Raw genomic sequence first — 16,118 nt, 5'->3', positions numbered from 1 at the left:
GTGTGAAGTGTGCTGAGAGCAATGGCGCACAGCTGCGGTGCTGTGCGCTACCTTAGTCTGAAGACAGGATGTCTTCTGCCGCCGATTTCACCGGACCTCTTCGTCTCTTCTGGCTCTGTAAGGGGGACGGCGGCGCGGCTCCGGTGACCCATCCAGGCTGAACCTGTGATCGTCCCTCTGGAGCTAGTGTCCAGTAGCCTAAGAAACCCGATCCACTCTGCACTCAGGTGAGTCCGTTTCTTCTCCCCTTAGTCCCACGATGCAGTGAGCCTGTTGCCAGCAGGACTCACTGAAAATAAAAAAACCTAACTAAACTTTTATTCTAAGCAGCTCAGGAGAGCCACCTAGATTGCACCCTTCTCGGCCGGGCACAAAAATCTAACTGAGGCTTGGAGGAGGGTCATAGGGGGAGGAGCCAGTGCACACCACCTGATCCTTAAGCTTTTATTTTGTGCCCTGTCTCCTGCGGAGCCGCTATATCCCCATGGTCCTTACGGAGTCCCAGCATCCACTAGGACGTCAGAGAAATATACGTGCAGAGTACTATAAGACAAGTGCTTTATTACTGGTAAGGGGACACAGTGCTAGCTTACCCACCATAATATCCACTTTTCTTTATGGGGAGGGTTTGTGTCTGCTAGTCACAGGTCACATAATGCATTAATTATCCCCATCTTATACTCTGACATTCCTGGGCAATTCCAACGGGTGTGGTACAGATGTGCCACTTACATATAGCCTCACTGCACATTAAACAGCGTCTTTTCGTTCAGCTATTTTCATTAAAATGCACTTACTCGCAAAACAATGCAAACATGATGCGCAGGCAGCTTATGCTGATTAAAATGATATGCAGCATGTCTATATTCTGTGTGCAACCGCGACTGTATCTGCATATGAAATAGTACACTACTGTGTTTTCCTAGAAAACGTAACATAGCATTTCATATGCAGTTACTGCCGCAGTCGCACACAGAATATAGGCACACGCATATCATTTTAATCAGCAGAGTTTGCTTATGTGTCTTATTTGCATAGTTGTGTGAATAGGACATATTTCCGTCAAAAAAGGCGCCCGACGCTAACGAAGTCAGCTCACACCCGCCAGACATCTCCAGCTCGTATTAAGGCGTACTGAGGCAAGATGTATGAGGACACATCAAAGATCTACAGTGTATAGGTAAACAGTCATTCAGTCAACCCCATATGGTTGACATGCATTAGGTCGACAGGTAAAAGGTAAAGGTCAGTGGGTAAAGGTCAACATGACAATGCTCGACAATTTTTATTTTTTTTTGTAATCATTTTGTATGGTTCATCATATACAAATACAATTAGTGGAAACGTGTACCCTCACAGCCCACTTCCCTCACCACGGGTTACTATTCCTAACCGTAGTCTACATGGATAGCAAATAAAGCTAAAGTTGGAAAAACATTTTTAAAAAAAACCCCAAAACTTGTGGTGACTGTGTGTTGACCATTATTATGTCGACCTTTTGACTCTGTTGCCCTTAATGCATGTCTACCTTTTACCTGTCGACCTACCATCCGGATACCGATTCCAACATTCTCCCTCTCTCAGCCAATCCCAGAGGACTGATTTTCCTACTCAATGCGATGGCCTTGGCCTCCATGTGGTTTCCTCACGTCAGTTTTCAGATTCTTTGAATTGTCCTTTCCCTCCCTGAGACCATTACCTGCAAGCTCTCCTCAGAAATAACGTCTCCCCCAAATCTGTACATTCCATGTTCCTCATCTAGCAGGTTCTCATCTTAAGTAAACCCTAGAGCAAGCCCTATCTCAAATCGTTCCAGCTCTTCATTCCACACAGAGGAAAGCAATACCTGCCCCAAAATAGAAGTTCTTTCTAGAAAGCCTCAGACCTCAAATAGACCACGCCTACCAACATAGCCCAACAAATATATGTCTAATCTCTCATCCTTAATGTCCAACCTCAAATGCCTCTAATACATTTCAATCTCCTCAGTCTACCCACACCAACCACCATGATAAACACATTTTCTTACAGCCCGTTTGTCCCACTCTTGTTTTTATTTCTGTGTTTGCTCCCATAGTAAAGTGCTGCATCGTATGTTGGTACTATAGAAATATAGTAATGTTTGTTTGTTTATTGCAGAACACAGGATGATGCGTTTATTCCCCATTCAAAGGTTATGACAATAGTTCCATGATACCACCGCTGGTAAGCCAGATATTCAAAGCAAATATTATGTTCTCATCAGAAACAGATTATTCCTTACAGGAATCATAATGTCCATACAGGTGTATAGATAAGAGAAAGCTCATGATATATGCTGGAGACGCCAGGTAACTCAGTGGGGATAAGTGCCATACTCTGTGCATCGGTTTCATCTTCGCTTTCACAAGTAAATCCAGATCCAGTGTGATTTCCATCTGTCAGCCGCCTGGTATAATGACGGTAGAGAGGTTTGCTTGCTGTGCAGGGCAGGACTGAATTATATTACCAAGTAGCACTTGTATAGACAAGAATCTCAATCCCTTTTAGAAAAAGTCAGAATTTTAAATGATCTTGAATTTCCCCCACGGGGTCACTGGGGAATGAAGCGATAGGGCTGTGGATTAGCATCTGCAAAACAAGAACATTCTATGAGATGTTCCCCTATCAGAGCCAGTGATTTCTGCAGTAGGAACTCTGCACTGCTCTCTGACCACCATAGAGACGGCTGCGATCACGGTTACACACAAAGCATGCGCAGCGTGTGAACACCTTCTGTTATACAAAGATTGTCACTGCATTATTCATAGTGGAGGAATATTCATGTCTGTGTAGCCCAAGTATACCAGCTATGGACGCATGATTCCAAGCCCTACACAGCGGAAGCATGCACGTGATTTAGTAAGATAGAAACCACTGTAGACAAAATGGAGTTACAGTGCTAAGGGGTCTATGCATGAAGCAGTGACAAGAGTGGAGAAGTGATCCAGTGAAGAAGTTGCCCACTGCAACCAATCAGCTGCTCTGTATAATTTTATTGTATGCAAATTATAAATGTTACATCAATGCTGATTGGTCGCCATGGGCAACTTCTCCACACTTTTCACTGCTTCATGAATAGACCCCTTAATATCTGGGGCTATATCCATGCCAGTAAGGCAGCAGTTATCATCCACCAAGGACTTTCTGTGATAAAGCTTTTTCATTCTTTAGGGTCCCGATGGTCGTTATAAATCAGCTACTAGAATGTGAACTGTTTACTCAGTTAGTTCACCATTTATAGAGGTAAAGTCTATGTAACTAGGAGTCACCATAGAGATCTCCCACAGTGCTACAGTGCTCCCTTACAAGAATAAAGCTAGCTAGTGTCTGGTGTCCTCCATTCATATATCGAAGAACCAAATAAAAGATGGGAGTTCTATTTAAGAAAGGATGTTGCCCATAGCAACCAATCAGATTCTACTTCTCATTTATTTAGCACCTTCTAGAAGATATCTGGAATCTAATTGGTTGCTATGGGCAATATCCCATCTTAAATAGAACTCCCATCTTAGTAAATTTACCACCATCATGCCTGAATCTTCAGCTTATTCCCTGTATAGATCCAAGTCTGCACCGAATCCTGGCACAACCACACAGCAAGATGTACAGAGATCTGCAGCCTCACCTCGGACACGCTGCTCCGCAGGACGCATAGGCGAGCCATAGATGGGACCTTCAGGGACATGTGGAAGGTCGGACACCATCGCACTTATGTTTAGATCTGAAATTAGGAGAAAGGTTTGTACCATGAGACCAGAGGAGACACAGAGGAGCGCTATTTACATTGATCCATTGGGGTTAGAAATATCTCCAACCTGCTGGTAATTCTGGATCAGATTACATGCAAAGGAAACTGTATAGCAATGTAATGTTACCTATGAGACCACACAGAGATCCACTTATATAGGAATATCATTCATTCACATCTTCCCTGCCTTCCATTCCTGAAGACATTTTGTTTTAACCCTATAAGCTCTTACCGGTAGAGCCTGCAACACATTTCCCTTCTTTCTTATGGTTTCCCGAGAACTATTCTATGGCACGAGTTTCCCCATGTACCTGCAAGGATACTGCCCACCTCACACTGATACCCTGTTCTATCATACTTTGAGGGGTATTGCACAGAGGTACTGTGGGCACATCGGCACAAGGAATCCTGCGTACAACTGAAAGCAACATGCCCCATATTATGGAAGTCAGACAGGTTGAACCCTAATCTCTGACTGGCTGGTCACAGGTGCAAAGACTTCATCACCACCCAGCAACACAATGAGCCCAGGTACAGGAACACCCTGGAAATACAGCTTACAATCAAACTGAAACCTCACCAGGAATGAACGCAGAAAGAAAAAAAATTATTAAGAAGGTAATAAACCACTCTTGATTAAATCACTACCCATGGTGTACTCAACATTCAGTAGGGGCTTGTGAATGGAGCAGATTTAACAAAAACCATATAAATAGCAACAGTTATATAGTCATTAACAGAAAAACGGAAAAAAAATCTAGATTTAAAAATAAAAAAAATAAAATAAAATCCAAATTCTATGAAAGTAAGCGAGCATGGCAACATCACAGCGGTTGGTTATGTGAGCGGCCCGCGGGCAGAGGTTACATGTGAAGAAGAGGTGCTGCTAACCATTCGCTCTTCTTTCTTCCTTCACTTTATTCTGAAAACCTTAAGCAACATTCCTAATCTATAACTATTTACATGAAGTGGCAAGTGCTGCTGCACTCTTATGCAAGAGGAAGATGGTCATTCCTGCCGGGATAGAGGGGGACAGACGGCCAGTTATAGTCACTTATTTGGGGATTGTTATATGCTCTGGGAAAAGAACTGATCCAAATAAGGACGATCAGCCACTGGCGATCATGTTTCTCTTACGTCCTAGAGGATGCTGGGGACTCCAAAAGGACCATGGGGTATAGACAGGATCCGCAGGAGCTTGGGCACACTATAAAGACTTAAACTGGGTGTGAACTGGCTCCTCCCTCTATGCCCCTCCTCCAGACCTCAGTTAGACTTTGTGCCCAGGAGTGACTGGACACACACTACGGGAGCTCTACTGAGTTTCTCTAAAAGACTTTATGTTAGTTTTTTTTTTTTAGGGAGACCTGCTGGCTACAGGCTCCCTGCATCGTGGGAGTGAGGGGAGAGAAGTCAGACCTACTTCTTCTTAGTTCAAGGGCTCTGCTTCTTAGGCTACTGGACACCATTAGCTCCAGAGGGTTCGATCACTTGGTTCGCCTAGCTGCTTGTTCCCGGAGCCGCGCCGTCACCCCCCTCACAGAAGCCAGAAGAAAGAAGCCGGGTGAGTATTAGAAGAACCGAAGACTTCAGTGACGGCGGTACAGCGCAGCAGTAGCGCTGCGCTCCAGGCTCCCACACACCAACGGCACTCACAGGGTGCAGGGCACTAGGGGGAAGCGCCCTGGGCAGCAGTTACTGAGGTTTGGCTGGCATAATAAAAGGCTATACAGTGTCCGATCACTGTATAGAGTACCCCCGCCAGGTTAAAGATTCAAATTTTAGCGGGCTACAGCACGCCGGGAAGGGGGCGGGGCTTAGCCGCACATTGCTCACCAGCGCCATTGTCTCCTATCTCTACAGCGCTGCAGAGACGCTGCCCGGTCCTCCAAGCTCCCGCAAGTACATGGGGAGGAAAAATGGGGGGGGGGGGGGGGGGGGGGGGCACATAAAATTGGTGTTTTTCAAATTATACTGCCAGCGCTGAGCATATTACTAGCTTCGGTTAGTTTATGGGCGCTGGGGGTGTGAGCTGGCATACTTATTTGGGTCTCTGGTGCTGTCCATTCACAACATTAAAGAACACTGTCTCAGACTTGCATGTTGCGGCTGTGGGCTGCTTTCAGCTGTATTTCCAGCACCCGATACATCTATCTAATGGCACAGCTGGCTGATTCTCTGCTGAAGGCTGCAGATTTGGGACGCTGCCGATTTGGGACATTGCCAACGCTTCCAGCCAGTGTCGGACTGAGGCATAAAGGGCCCACTGGGGAGATTCATTGGTAAGGGCCCATGTTTAAAGGTGTGGCCAGCCACCACATTGGTTTGCCTAACCATGAGAGAGTGCATGGGCTGGGCCCCTTGATAAATATTATATTATATATAGATATAGATATATATATGTACCAGAGTAATACACCGTAGTCCTGTGCAGTATAAGGTAACATGTATAATGTACAATTCAAGTGCACAGTCTGGAACCTGATCCATAGTGAAGGGGAAGGGCCCCCCTGACAGTGGGGCCCACCAGTGGTTTCCCCTGTACCCCTGTGGGCCAGTCCAACCCTGCTTCCAGCATTGTGAGTACTCGCATCCTTCAATTCGTAATAAGCTCCATTACCACTACAGAGGAGTAATTTTAACATTGTATCAGCTTTTGGGAATTACTCTTACGTCCTAGAGGATGCTGGGGACTCCGTAAGGAGACGGGCTCCGCAGGAGACATGGGCACTCTAAAGACTTTAGATGGGTGTGCACTGGCTCCTCCCTCTATGCCCCTCCTCCAGACCTCAGTTAGATCCTGTGCCCAGAGGAGACTGGATGCACTGCAGGGGAGCTCTACTGAGTTTCTCTGAAAAATACTTTTGTTAGGTTTTTTATTTTCAGGGAGCACTGCTGGCAACAGGCTCCCTGCATCGTGGGAGTGAGGGGAGAGAAGCAGCCCTACTTCTTCTTAGTTCAAGGGCTCTGCTTCTTAGGCTACTGGACACCATTAGCTCCAGAGGGTTCGATCACTTGGTTCACCTAGCTGCTTGTTCCCGGAGCCGCGCCGTCACCCCCCTCACAGAAGCCAGAAGAAAGAAGCCAGGTGAGTATTAGAAGAACCGAAGACTTCAGTGACGGCAGAAGACTTCAGTAACGGAGGTACAGCGCAGCGGTAGCGCTGCGCTCCATGCTCCCACACACTTCACCAATGGCACTCACAGGGTGCAGGGCACTAGGGGGGAGCGCCCTGGGCAGCAGTTACTGAGGTTTGGCTGGCATAATAAAAGGCTATACAGTGTCCGATCACTGTATAGAGTACCCCAGCCAGGTTAAAGATTCAAATTTTAGCGGGCTACAGCACGCCGGGAAGTGGGCGGGGCTTAGCCGCACATTGCTCACCAGCGCCATTTTCTCCTATCTCTACAGCGCTGCAGAGACGCTGCCCGGTCCTCCAAGCTCCCGCAAGTACATGGGGAGGAAAAATGGGGGGGAGCACATAAAATTGTTTTTTTACAAATTATACTGCCGGCGCTGAGCATATTACTAGCTTCGGTTAGTGTATGGGTGCTGGGGGTGTGAGCTGGCATACTATCTCTGTGTTCTCCCTAAGGGCTTCTCTGTGGGTCTGTCCCCGGGTTTGTGGACTGTGAGTGTGTCGGCAAGTGGTGTCGACATGTCTGAGCCTGGGTGTTCAACCCCGGAGGTGGTTATGGGGGCTGCAGAAAAAGATTTAAGTATGTGTCTGTCGGCACAGCCGACGGCTGACTGGATGACTATGCTGAGTACACTGAATACAAATGTGGCTTTATTGTCAAAAATACTGGATAAATCTGATTCTCAGACACAAACATGGAGACAGTCGGTGGAGGACGCTTTGTCTCAGGTAGTCTCAGGGTCACAGAAGCGTGCTTTTAACTAGATGGCAGATACAGGTACTGACACGGACTCTGACTCCGATGTCGATTTAAATGAAGCTTCTTTGCATCCACGGGTTGTTAAGAGTATTCAGTACATGATTATAGCCATTAAAGATATTTTACGTATATCTGAGGAACCTGCTGTTCCTGACACTAGAGTCTGTTTATTTAAGGGGAAAAGACCTGAGGTAAAATTTTCCCCCTCTCATGAAATGAATACTCTGTGAAAAGGCTTGGGAGTCGCCTGAAAAAAGAGGGCAGATTCCCAAGCGAATTTGGATGGCATATCCTTTTCCCTCTGATGATAGGGAAAAATGGGAGTCGTCTCCAAATGTGGACAAGGCTCTATCCCGATTGTCCAAGAAGGTGGCTCTTCCGTCTCCTGACACGGCTGCCCTCAAGGATCCGGCGGATCGTAAGCTGGAGACGACTTTGAAGTCCATTTTCGTCAATACTGGTGCAATGCTCAGACCTGCTGTGGCGTCTGTATGGGTGAGTAGTGCTATTGCAAAGTGGGCTGAAAATTTGGCTTCTGATATGGATGCTCTTGATAAAGAGAATATTCTTCTGACTCTTGGTTATATTAAGGACGTTACAGATTACCTAAAGGATGCGGCAAGGGATGTTGGTCTCTTGGGATCAAGAGCCAATGCCATGGCGATTTCGGCCAGGAGGGCGCTGTGGATACACCAACGGAATGCTGATGCCGACTCCAAGAGGAATATGGAAGCTCTTCCTTTTAAAGGTAGTGTCTTGCTCGGTGAAGGCCTGGCTGACCTGGTGTCGACCGCTACGGCGGGTAAGTCATCTTTTCTTCCTCATGTTCCCACACAACAGAAGAAGGCACCCCATCCGCAGATGCAGTGCTTTCGGCCTAATAAATACAAAAAAGAGGTAAGGGCTCGTCCTTCCTCGCTTCAAAGGGTAGAGGTAGGGGACGGAAGTCGTCCGCAGTATCAGTCACCCAGGAACAAAAGTCCTCCCCTGCCTCTACCAAGTCCACCGCATGACGCTGGGGCTCCCCTGGTGGAGTCCCTACCGGTGGGGGGCAGTCTCCGATTCTTCAGTCAGGTCTGGGTTCGTTCGGCTCTGGATCCTTGGGTCTTAGACAAAGTGTCCCAAGGGTACAACTGGAGTTTCAGGAGATGCCCCCCAAACGGTTTTTCGTGTCGGCCTTGCCAACTTCTCTTCCCGAAAGAGAGGTGGTAAGAGATGCGATACAAAAGTTGTGTCAACAGAGGGTCATGGTACCGGTTCCCCCGTCGGATCGGGGGAAAGGGTTCTATTTGAGCCTCTTTGTGGTGCCGAAGCCGGACGGTTCGGTCAGACCGATTCTGAACCTAAAATCCCTCAATCCATACTTGAAGACTTTCAAGTTCAAGATGGAGTCTCTTCGAGCGGTGATCTCCAGTCTCGAAGGGGAGAATTTTATGGCGTCAGTCGACATAAAGGATGCTTACTTACACATCCCGATATTCCCTCCTCATCAAGCCTTCCCGAGGTTCGCGGTACAGGATTGTCATTACCAATTTCAGGCGTTGCCGTTTGGGCTTTCCACGGCCCCGAGGGTTTTCACCAAGGTAATGGCAGAGATGATGGTCCTCCTGCGCAAGCAAGGGGTCACAATTATCCCGTACTTGGACGATCTCCTGATAAAGGCGAGGTCCAAGGAGCAGTTGTTAAGAAATGTGGATCTCTCCCTGTCTGTTCTGCGGCATCACGGTTGGATACCAAATTTGCCAAAGTCTCAGTTGAGCCCGGCCACTCGGCTGCCCTTCCTGGGCATGGTCCTGGACACGGAGATACAGAGAGTGTTTCTTCCGGAGGTCAAAGCTCTGGAAATCCAGACCATGGTCAGGGAGCTCCTGAGGCCGACAAGTGTGTTGATTCATCAATGCACTCAGGTACTAGGGAAGATGGTTGCGGCTTACGAAGCCATTCCGTTTGGCAGGTTTCATGCCCGGGTGTTTCAGTGGGATCTGCTGAAAAAATGGTCCGGGTCTCACCTGCACATGCACCGGAAAATAACTACCTTCAAGAGCCAGGATTTCTCTCCTGTGGTGGCTGCAAGGCTCTCACCTTCTAGAGGGACGCCGATTCGGAATCCGGGACTGGGTCCTCCTGACAACAGATGCAAGACTCAGAGACTGGGGCGCAGTCACGCTAGGAAGAAATTTCCAGGCAAAATGGTCAAGCCACGAATCTAGTCTCCACATAAATGTTCTCGAGTTGAGAGCCATCTACAGCGGCCTGCTGCAAGCAAAGAACCTTCTTCAGGGTCGCCCTGTCCTAATTCAGTCGGACAACATAACAGCAGTGGCATACGTAAACCGCCAAGGCGGAACAAGGAGCAGGGTGGCTATGGAGGAGGCCACAAGAATCCTACGCTGGGCGGAACAGCACGTGAGCGCTCTGTCAGCAGTCTTCCTCCCGGGAGTAGACAACTGGGAAGCAGACTTCCTCAGCATACACGATCTACATCCGGGAGAGTGGGCTCTTCATCAAGAGGTGTTTGCAGATGTGACAAAGCGTTGGGGACTTCCTCTGATAGACATGATGGCGTCTCGCTTCAACAAGAAGCTTCCCGAGTAATTGTTCCAGGTCGAGGGACCTCCAGGCCAGCGCAGTGAACGCACTGGTGTCTCCGTGGGTGTTTTCGTCGGTGTATGTGTTCCCTCCGCTTCCTCTCATTCCGAAGGTGCTGAGGATCGTTCGTCGAACAGGGGTTCAGGCGATACTAGTCGTTCCAGATTGGCCACGGAGGGCCTGGTATCCGGATCTTCAAGAATTACTAGTGGAAGATCCCTGGCTGCTTCCTCTACGAGAGGACCTGTTGTTGCAGGGGCCCTGTGTGTTTCCGGACTTACCGCGGCTGCGTTGACGGCGTGGAAGTTGAGCGCCAAATCTTAGCTCGGAAGGGTATTCCAGGGGAGGTCATCCCCACTCTCCTTAAAGCTAGGAATGAAGTTACGGCGAAACATTATTACCGTATTTGGAGGAAATATGTTTCCTGGTGTGAGACTAAAGCAGCTCCGGCGGAGGTGTTTCACTTGGGTCGGTTTCTTTTGCAGGCTGGCGTAGATGCAGGCCTGAAATTGGGTTCCATAAAAGTGCAGATTTCGGCTTTATCTATTTTCTTTCAGAAAGAATTGGCCGTCCTTCCCGAGGTTCAGACTTTTGTGAAGGGTGTGCTGCATATCCACCCTCCATTTGTGCCGGCGTGGGATCTTGAAGTGGTCTTGCAGTTTGCGTAAGGTTGAGTTAAAGTTTCTCACTTGGAAGGTGGTCATGCTTTTGGCTCTGGCATCGGCCAGGCGAGTGTCAGAGTTGGCGGCCTTGTCTCACAAAAGCCCGTATTTGATTTTCCATACGGATAGAGCGGAATTGAGGACTCGTCAACAATTTCTGCCGAAGGTGGTTTCTTCGTTCCACATTAACCAGCCTATTGTGGTGCCTGTGGCTACGGATGCTGTGGCGGTTCCAAAGTCTCTTGATGTTGTCAGGGCTTTGAAAATTTAAGTCGCCAGAACGGCTCGTACCAGGAAAACAGAATCTTTGTTTGTCCTGTATGCTTCCAACAAGATTGGAAATCCTGCTTCTAAACAAACTATTGCTCGCTGGATTTGTAAGACGATTCAGCAGGCTCATTCTTCGGCTGGGCTACCGTTGCCGAAGTCGGTTAAGGCCCATTCTACTAGGAAGGTGGGCTCTTCTTGGGCGGCTGCCCGAGGGGTCTCCGCACTTCAGCTTTGCCGAGCAGCTACGTGGTCGGGTTCAAACACATTTGCCAAGTTTTACAAGTTTGATACCCTGGCTGATGAGGACCTCATGTTTGCTCAATCGGTGCTGCAGAGTCGTCCGCACTCTCCCGCCCGGTCTGGAGCTTTGGTATAGACCCCATGGTCCTTTTGGAGTCCCCAGCATCCTCTAGGACGTAAGAGAAAATAGGATTTTAATACCTACCGGTAAATCCTTTTCTCCTAGTCCGTAGAGGATGCTGGGCGCCCTTCCCAGTGCAGACTGTTACTTGCAGTTGTAGTTTTACTGGTTGTATTTGTTTACACATGGGATGTGTATTAGTTTATTCAGCTTGTTGCTGTTGTTGATTCATACGGTTATCTGGTTTTATACTATTCCAGTTGTACGGTATGTTGTGGTGTGGGCTGGTATGTTTCTCGCCCTTTGAACAAAAATACTTTTCTCGAAATGTCCGTCTCTCCTGGGCACAGTTCCTATAACTGAGGTCTGGAGGAGGGGCATAGAGGGAGGAGCCAGTTCACACCCAGTTTAAGTCTTTATAGTGTGCCCAAGCTCCTGCGGATCCCGTCTATACCCCATGGTCCTTTTGGAGTCCCCAGCATCCTCTACAGACTAGGAGAAAAGGATTTACCGGTAGGTATTAAAATCCTATTTTTACACATGGAATGTAACCAGCGCTAACATGCGAGACCTAAGATTTCTGCACATAACTGGTTGTACCCTACACATAGGGGGTAATTCCAAGTTGATCGCAGCAGGAAATTTTTTAGCAATTCGGCAAAACCTTGTGCACTGCAGGGGGAAGCAGATATAACATTTGCAGAGAGAGTTAGATTTGGGTGGGCTATTTTGTTTCTGTGCAGGGTAAATACTGGCTGCTTTATCTTTACATTGCAATTTAGATTGCAGATTGAACTCACCACACCCAAATCTCTCTCTCTCTGCACATGTTATATCTGCCTCCCCTGCACTGTACATGGGCCCTCATTCCGAGTTGATCGGTCGCAAGGCGAATTTAGCAGAGTTACACACGCTAAGCCGCCGCCTACTGGGAGTGAATCTTAGCTTCTTAAAATTGCGACCGATGTATTCGCAATATTGCGATTACTAACTACTTAGCAGTTTCAGAGTAGCTCCAGACTTACTCTGCCTGTGCGATCAGTTCAGTGCTTGTCGTTCCTGGTTGACGTCACAAACACACCCAGCGTTCGCCCAGGCACTCCCACCGTTTCTCCAGCCACTCCTGCGTTTTTTCCGGAAACGGTAGCGTTTTCAGCCACACGCCCATAAAACGCCGTGTTTCCGCCCAGTAACACCCATTTCCTGTCAATCACATTACGTTCGCCGGAGCGATGAAAAAGCCGTGAGTAAAAATACTTTCTACATAGCAAAGTTACTTGGCGCAGTCGCAGTGCGAACATTGCGCATGCGTACTAAGCGGATTTTCATTGCGATGCGATGAAAAATACCGAGCGAACAACTCGGAATGAGGGCCATGGTTTTGCCCAACTGCTAAAATATTTTCTGCTGCGATTAACTTGGAATTACCCCCATAGTTCATTCTGCATTGGTCATGTGGCGGACTACAACGGAACCTGCAGGTAAGTACTGGGGTTGGGGCAAGGCACTAGGGGGAGGGTTAGGGTTGAGGGTAGGGTAAAAAACAAAAAAAAAACAATTTACTGCGATCTATTGGGATTCTGGCCATCAGGAACCCGCTGTTCCCGAGTCTGCCTTACTCCGCGATTCTCCAGAAGTACTGTATGTTTATTTTGGCGGTCAGTAACATAAATGCTGGGTGCTCCCCTCCACTATTCTTAGTGGACATTATCCTTGTGCATCTCCTTGAGACTGTCTGGCTTTCTCCCTGGACCGGTGCTTTAGGGTGCTCTAATTATCATCATCCCCCATATTCCTTTGTCACAGGGGCCCAATATTTGTGGCTTAAACCCAATTAACACCAGTTTTTTGGGGTGAACCGCAAGTATTTAGCATCCCCCGAACGTATCACAGAGTGATCGCAGCAGATATCTCCAATACCTGCTACCTTCCCTAAATTCCCGTCAGCAGCCGCATCCCCCATAGGTTTTTATGGGGGATGTGATGCTGCTAGATTTACCAACTTCTGGAATGCGAAAAAATAAGATTTTACTTACCGGTAAATCTATTTCTCGTAGTCCGTAGTGGATGCTGGGGACTCCGTAAGGACCATGGGGAATAGACGGGCTCCGCAGGAGACATGGGCACTTTAAGAAAGAATTTAGATTCTGGTGTGCTCTGGCTCCTCCCTCTATGTCCCTCCTCCAGACCTCAGTTAAGGAAACTGTGCCCGAAACAGCTGACAGTACAAGGAAAGGATTTTGGTAATCCAGGGCAAGATTCATACCAGCCACACCAATCACACCGTATAACTTGAGATAAACATACCCAGTCAACAGTATGAACAACAACAGAGCAACAGGTCAACCCTGATGCAACCATAACATAACCCTTATTTAAGCAATAACTATATACAAGCATTGCAGAAGAAGTCCGCACTTGGGACGGGCGCCCAGCATCCACTACGGACTACGAGAAATAGATTTACCGGTAAGTAAAATTGGGATTTTTGTTTACTTACCGTAAAATCTCTTTCTCTGAGTCCATCTGGGGGACGCTGCGCCGTTACTTGTGGGTTAGAGGTGTGTGGTAGTGGAGTTTGGCACAGAACCATCAAAAGCTGACTCCTCCCCCCTCTAACCCCTCCCATCTCCTTCCTGCTCAGCCCTGTTCAGTTAACGTTTAGCCAAGCCAAAGGAGATAGACCAGAATAAAAAATTAACCAATTAAACCAGACAAACTATGGGAGGGATCGCAGCGTCCCCCAGATGGACTCAGAGAAAGAGATTTTACGGTAAGTAAACAAAAATCCCAATTTCTCTGTCCTCCATCTGGGGGACGCTGCGCCGTTACTTGTGGGACTTCCCAAAGCAAGCTAATGAGAGGAGGGAGACGTTGACGGCATAGCCGTCTGTAAAATACGACGCCCAACAGAGGCAGTCTCCAAACCAACCGTATGAAACCGGTAAAACTTTGTGAACGTATGGACTGACGACCAGGTCGCCGCCCTGCATAGTTGCTCAACAGATGCACCACCGCGAACAGCCCAAGACGCTCCAACTGCTCTAGTCGAATGAGCCCTAATTGAGTCAGGAACCGAAACGTTTGAGGACACGTAAGCCTGCCTGATGGCCGAAGTTACCCAACGGGCCACAGTGTTCTTAGAGGCAGGCCAACCTCGTTTGGGAGCATCAACCAATACCAACAAGGAATCCGTACGACGGAAAGACTCCGTGCGAGACAAATAAATACGTAAGGCCCGAACAACATCCAAGAGAGCCAAATGGGAATCTTCCCCCTGAGAAGATGACGGATTAAAAGCTGGAAGAACGATGTCCTGATTTAAATGGAATGCTGAAACAACCTTTGGAAGAAATGAAGGCTTCGTCCGCAGAACCACCCGATTGTCATGAAACACTAACAAGGGCGGCCTGCAGGAAAGAGCCGCCAACTCAGACACTCGTCTAGCTGAGGCAATAGCCAAAAGAAAAACAACTTTTTGTGTTAGATAACGTAGTTCCACAGATTCTAGAGGTTCAAATGGAGAATTTTGAAGGGCTTTAAGTACCAAGTTTAAATCCCAGGGAGGAATCGGAGGAACAAAAGGTGGTTGAATTCGAAGTACACCCTGTAGGAATGTTTGAACCTCTGGGATGATTGCTAACTTCTTTTGAAAAAGAACCGACAAGGCCGAAACCTGACCCTTCAGGGAAGAAAGTTTTAAACCCTTGTCAAGACCCTCCTGGAGAAAGGAGAGCAGGCGAGGAAGTCTAAACAAATGCGGAGTCAAGTTCCTTTTTTCGCACCAAGCAATGTAAATACGCCATACTCTATGGTAAATGCCAGAAGTCACCGGTTTTCTAGCCCGAATCATTGTCTGAACAACCGCACGAGAAAGACCCTTTGCCTTCAAAATGTTGGATTCAAGAACCAAGCCGTCAAAGCCAGCCGATTTAAATCTGGGTGGCGACAAGGTCCTTGAAGAAGAAGATCTGGTCGCAGAGGGAGGCGAAAGGGATCTCCGATGACCATGCTGTTTAGAAGAGTGTACCACTGTCGGCACGGCCAATCCGGAGCCACCAGAATTACTGCAAGGCCTTCTCGCCGAATGCGTTGGAGTAGACGTGGAAGCAAGGGAATTGGCGGGAACACGTAAGCCAGCTGAAATTGCCACGGAGCTGTTAGTGCATCGATCAGAAATGCTTGAGGATCCTGAGTTCTTGATCCGTAAAGAGGAAGTTTTTTGTTGAGGCGTGACGCCATCAGGTCTATGTCTGGCATTCCCCAGCGATCCACTAGAGAAAGAAATACTTCCTGGTGAAGTTCCCATTCTCCCGGATGAATCGTGTGACGACTCAAAAAATCTGCCTCCCAGTTTTCGACTCCCGGAATGTGAATTGCTGAAATCACGGGAATCCAACGTTCCGCCCACGTGAGAATCTGAGCAACCTCTCTCATTGCGGACCAGCTGCGAGTTCCTCCCTGTTTGTTGATGTAAGCCACTGCCGTGGCATTGTCGGATTGCACCCGAACTGGATGGCCGTGCACCATGGTCTGAATCCGAATGAGAGCATATCGGATCGCTCTCA

The 16,118-nt window shown here is 48.0% G+C and overlaps 1 protein-coding gene across 2 annotated transcripts in view; it reads right to left on the bottom strand.

Moving 5' to 3' along the window:
• Positions 1-2,092: 2,092 nt before the first annotated feature.
• Positions 2,093-16,118, bottom strand: part of CHMP7 (charged multivesicular body protein 7) — an 83,728-nt gene continuing 69,702 nt past the window's right edge. For both annotated transcript variants that reach the window (XM_063931770.1, XM_063931769.1), the window contains 2 exons: positions 3,647-3,742; positions 2,093-2,610 (listed from right to left, as the gene is read on the bottom strand). In XM_063931770.1, coding sequence (XP_063787840.1) covers positions 2,573-2,610; positions 3,647-3,742 — 134 coding nt within the window. In that variant the 3' untranslated portion in view covers positions 2,093-2,572. The remainder of the gene's footprint in view (positions 2,611-3,646; positions 3,743-16,118) is intronic.

This window comes from Pseudophryne corroboree, chromosome 6 (assembly GCF_028390025.1).
Source record: "Pseudophryne corroboree isolate aPseCor3 chromosome 6, aPseCor3.hap2, whole genome shotgun sequence".
NCBI lineage: Eukaryota > Metazoa > Chordata > Amphibia > Anura > Myobatrachidae > Pseudophryne > Pseudophryne corroboree.
Note: the sequence above shows the minus strand (reverse complement) of the source record. Positions and strands in the feature narration are given on the sequence as shown.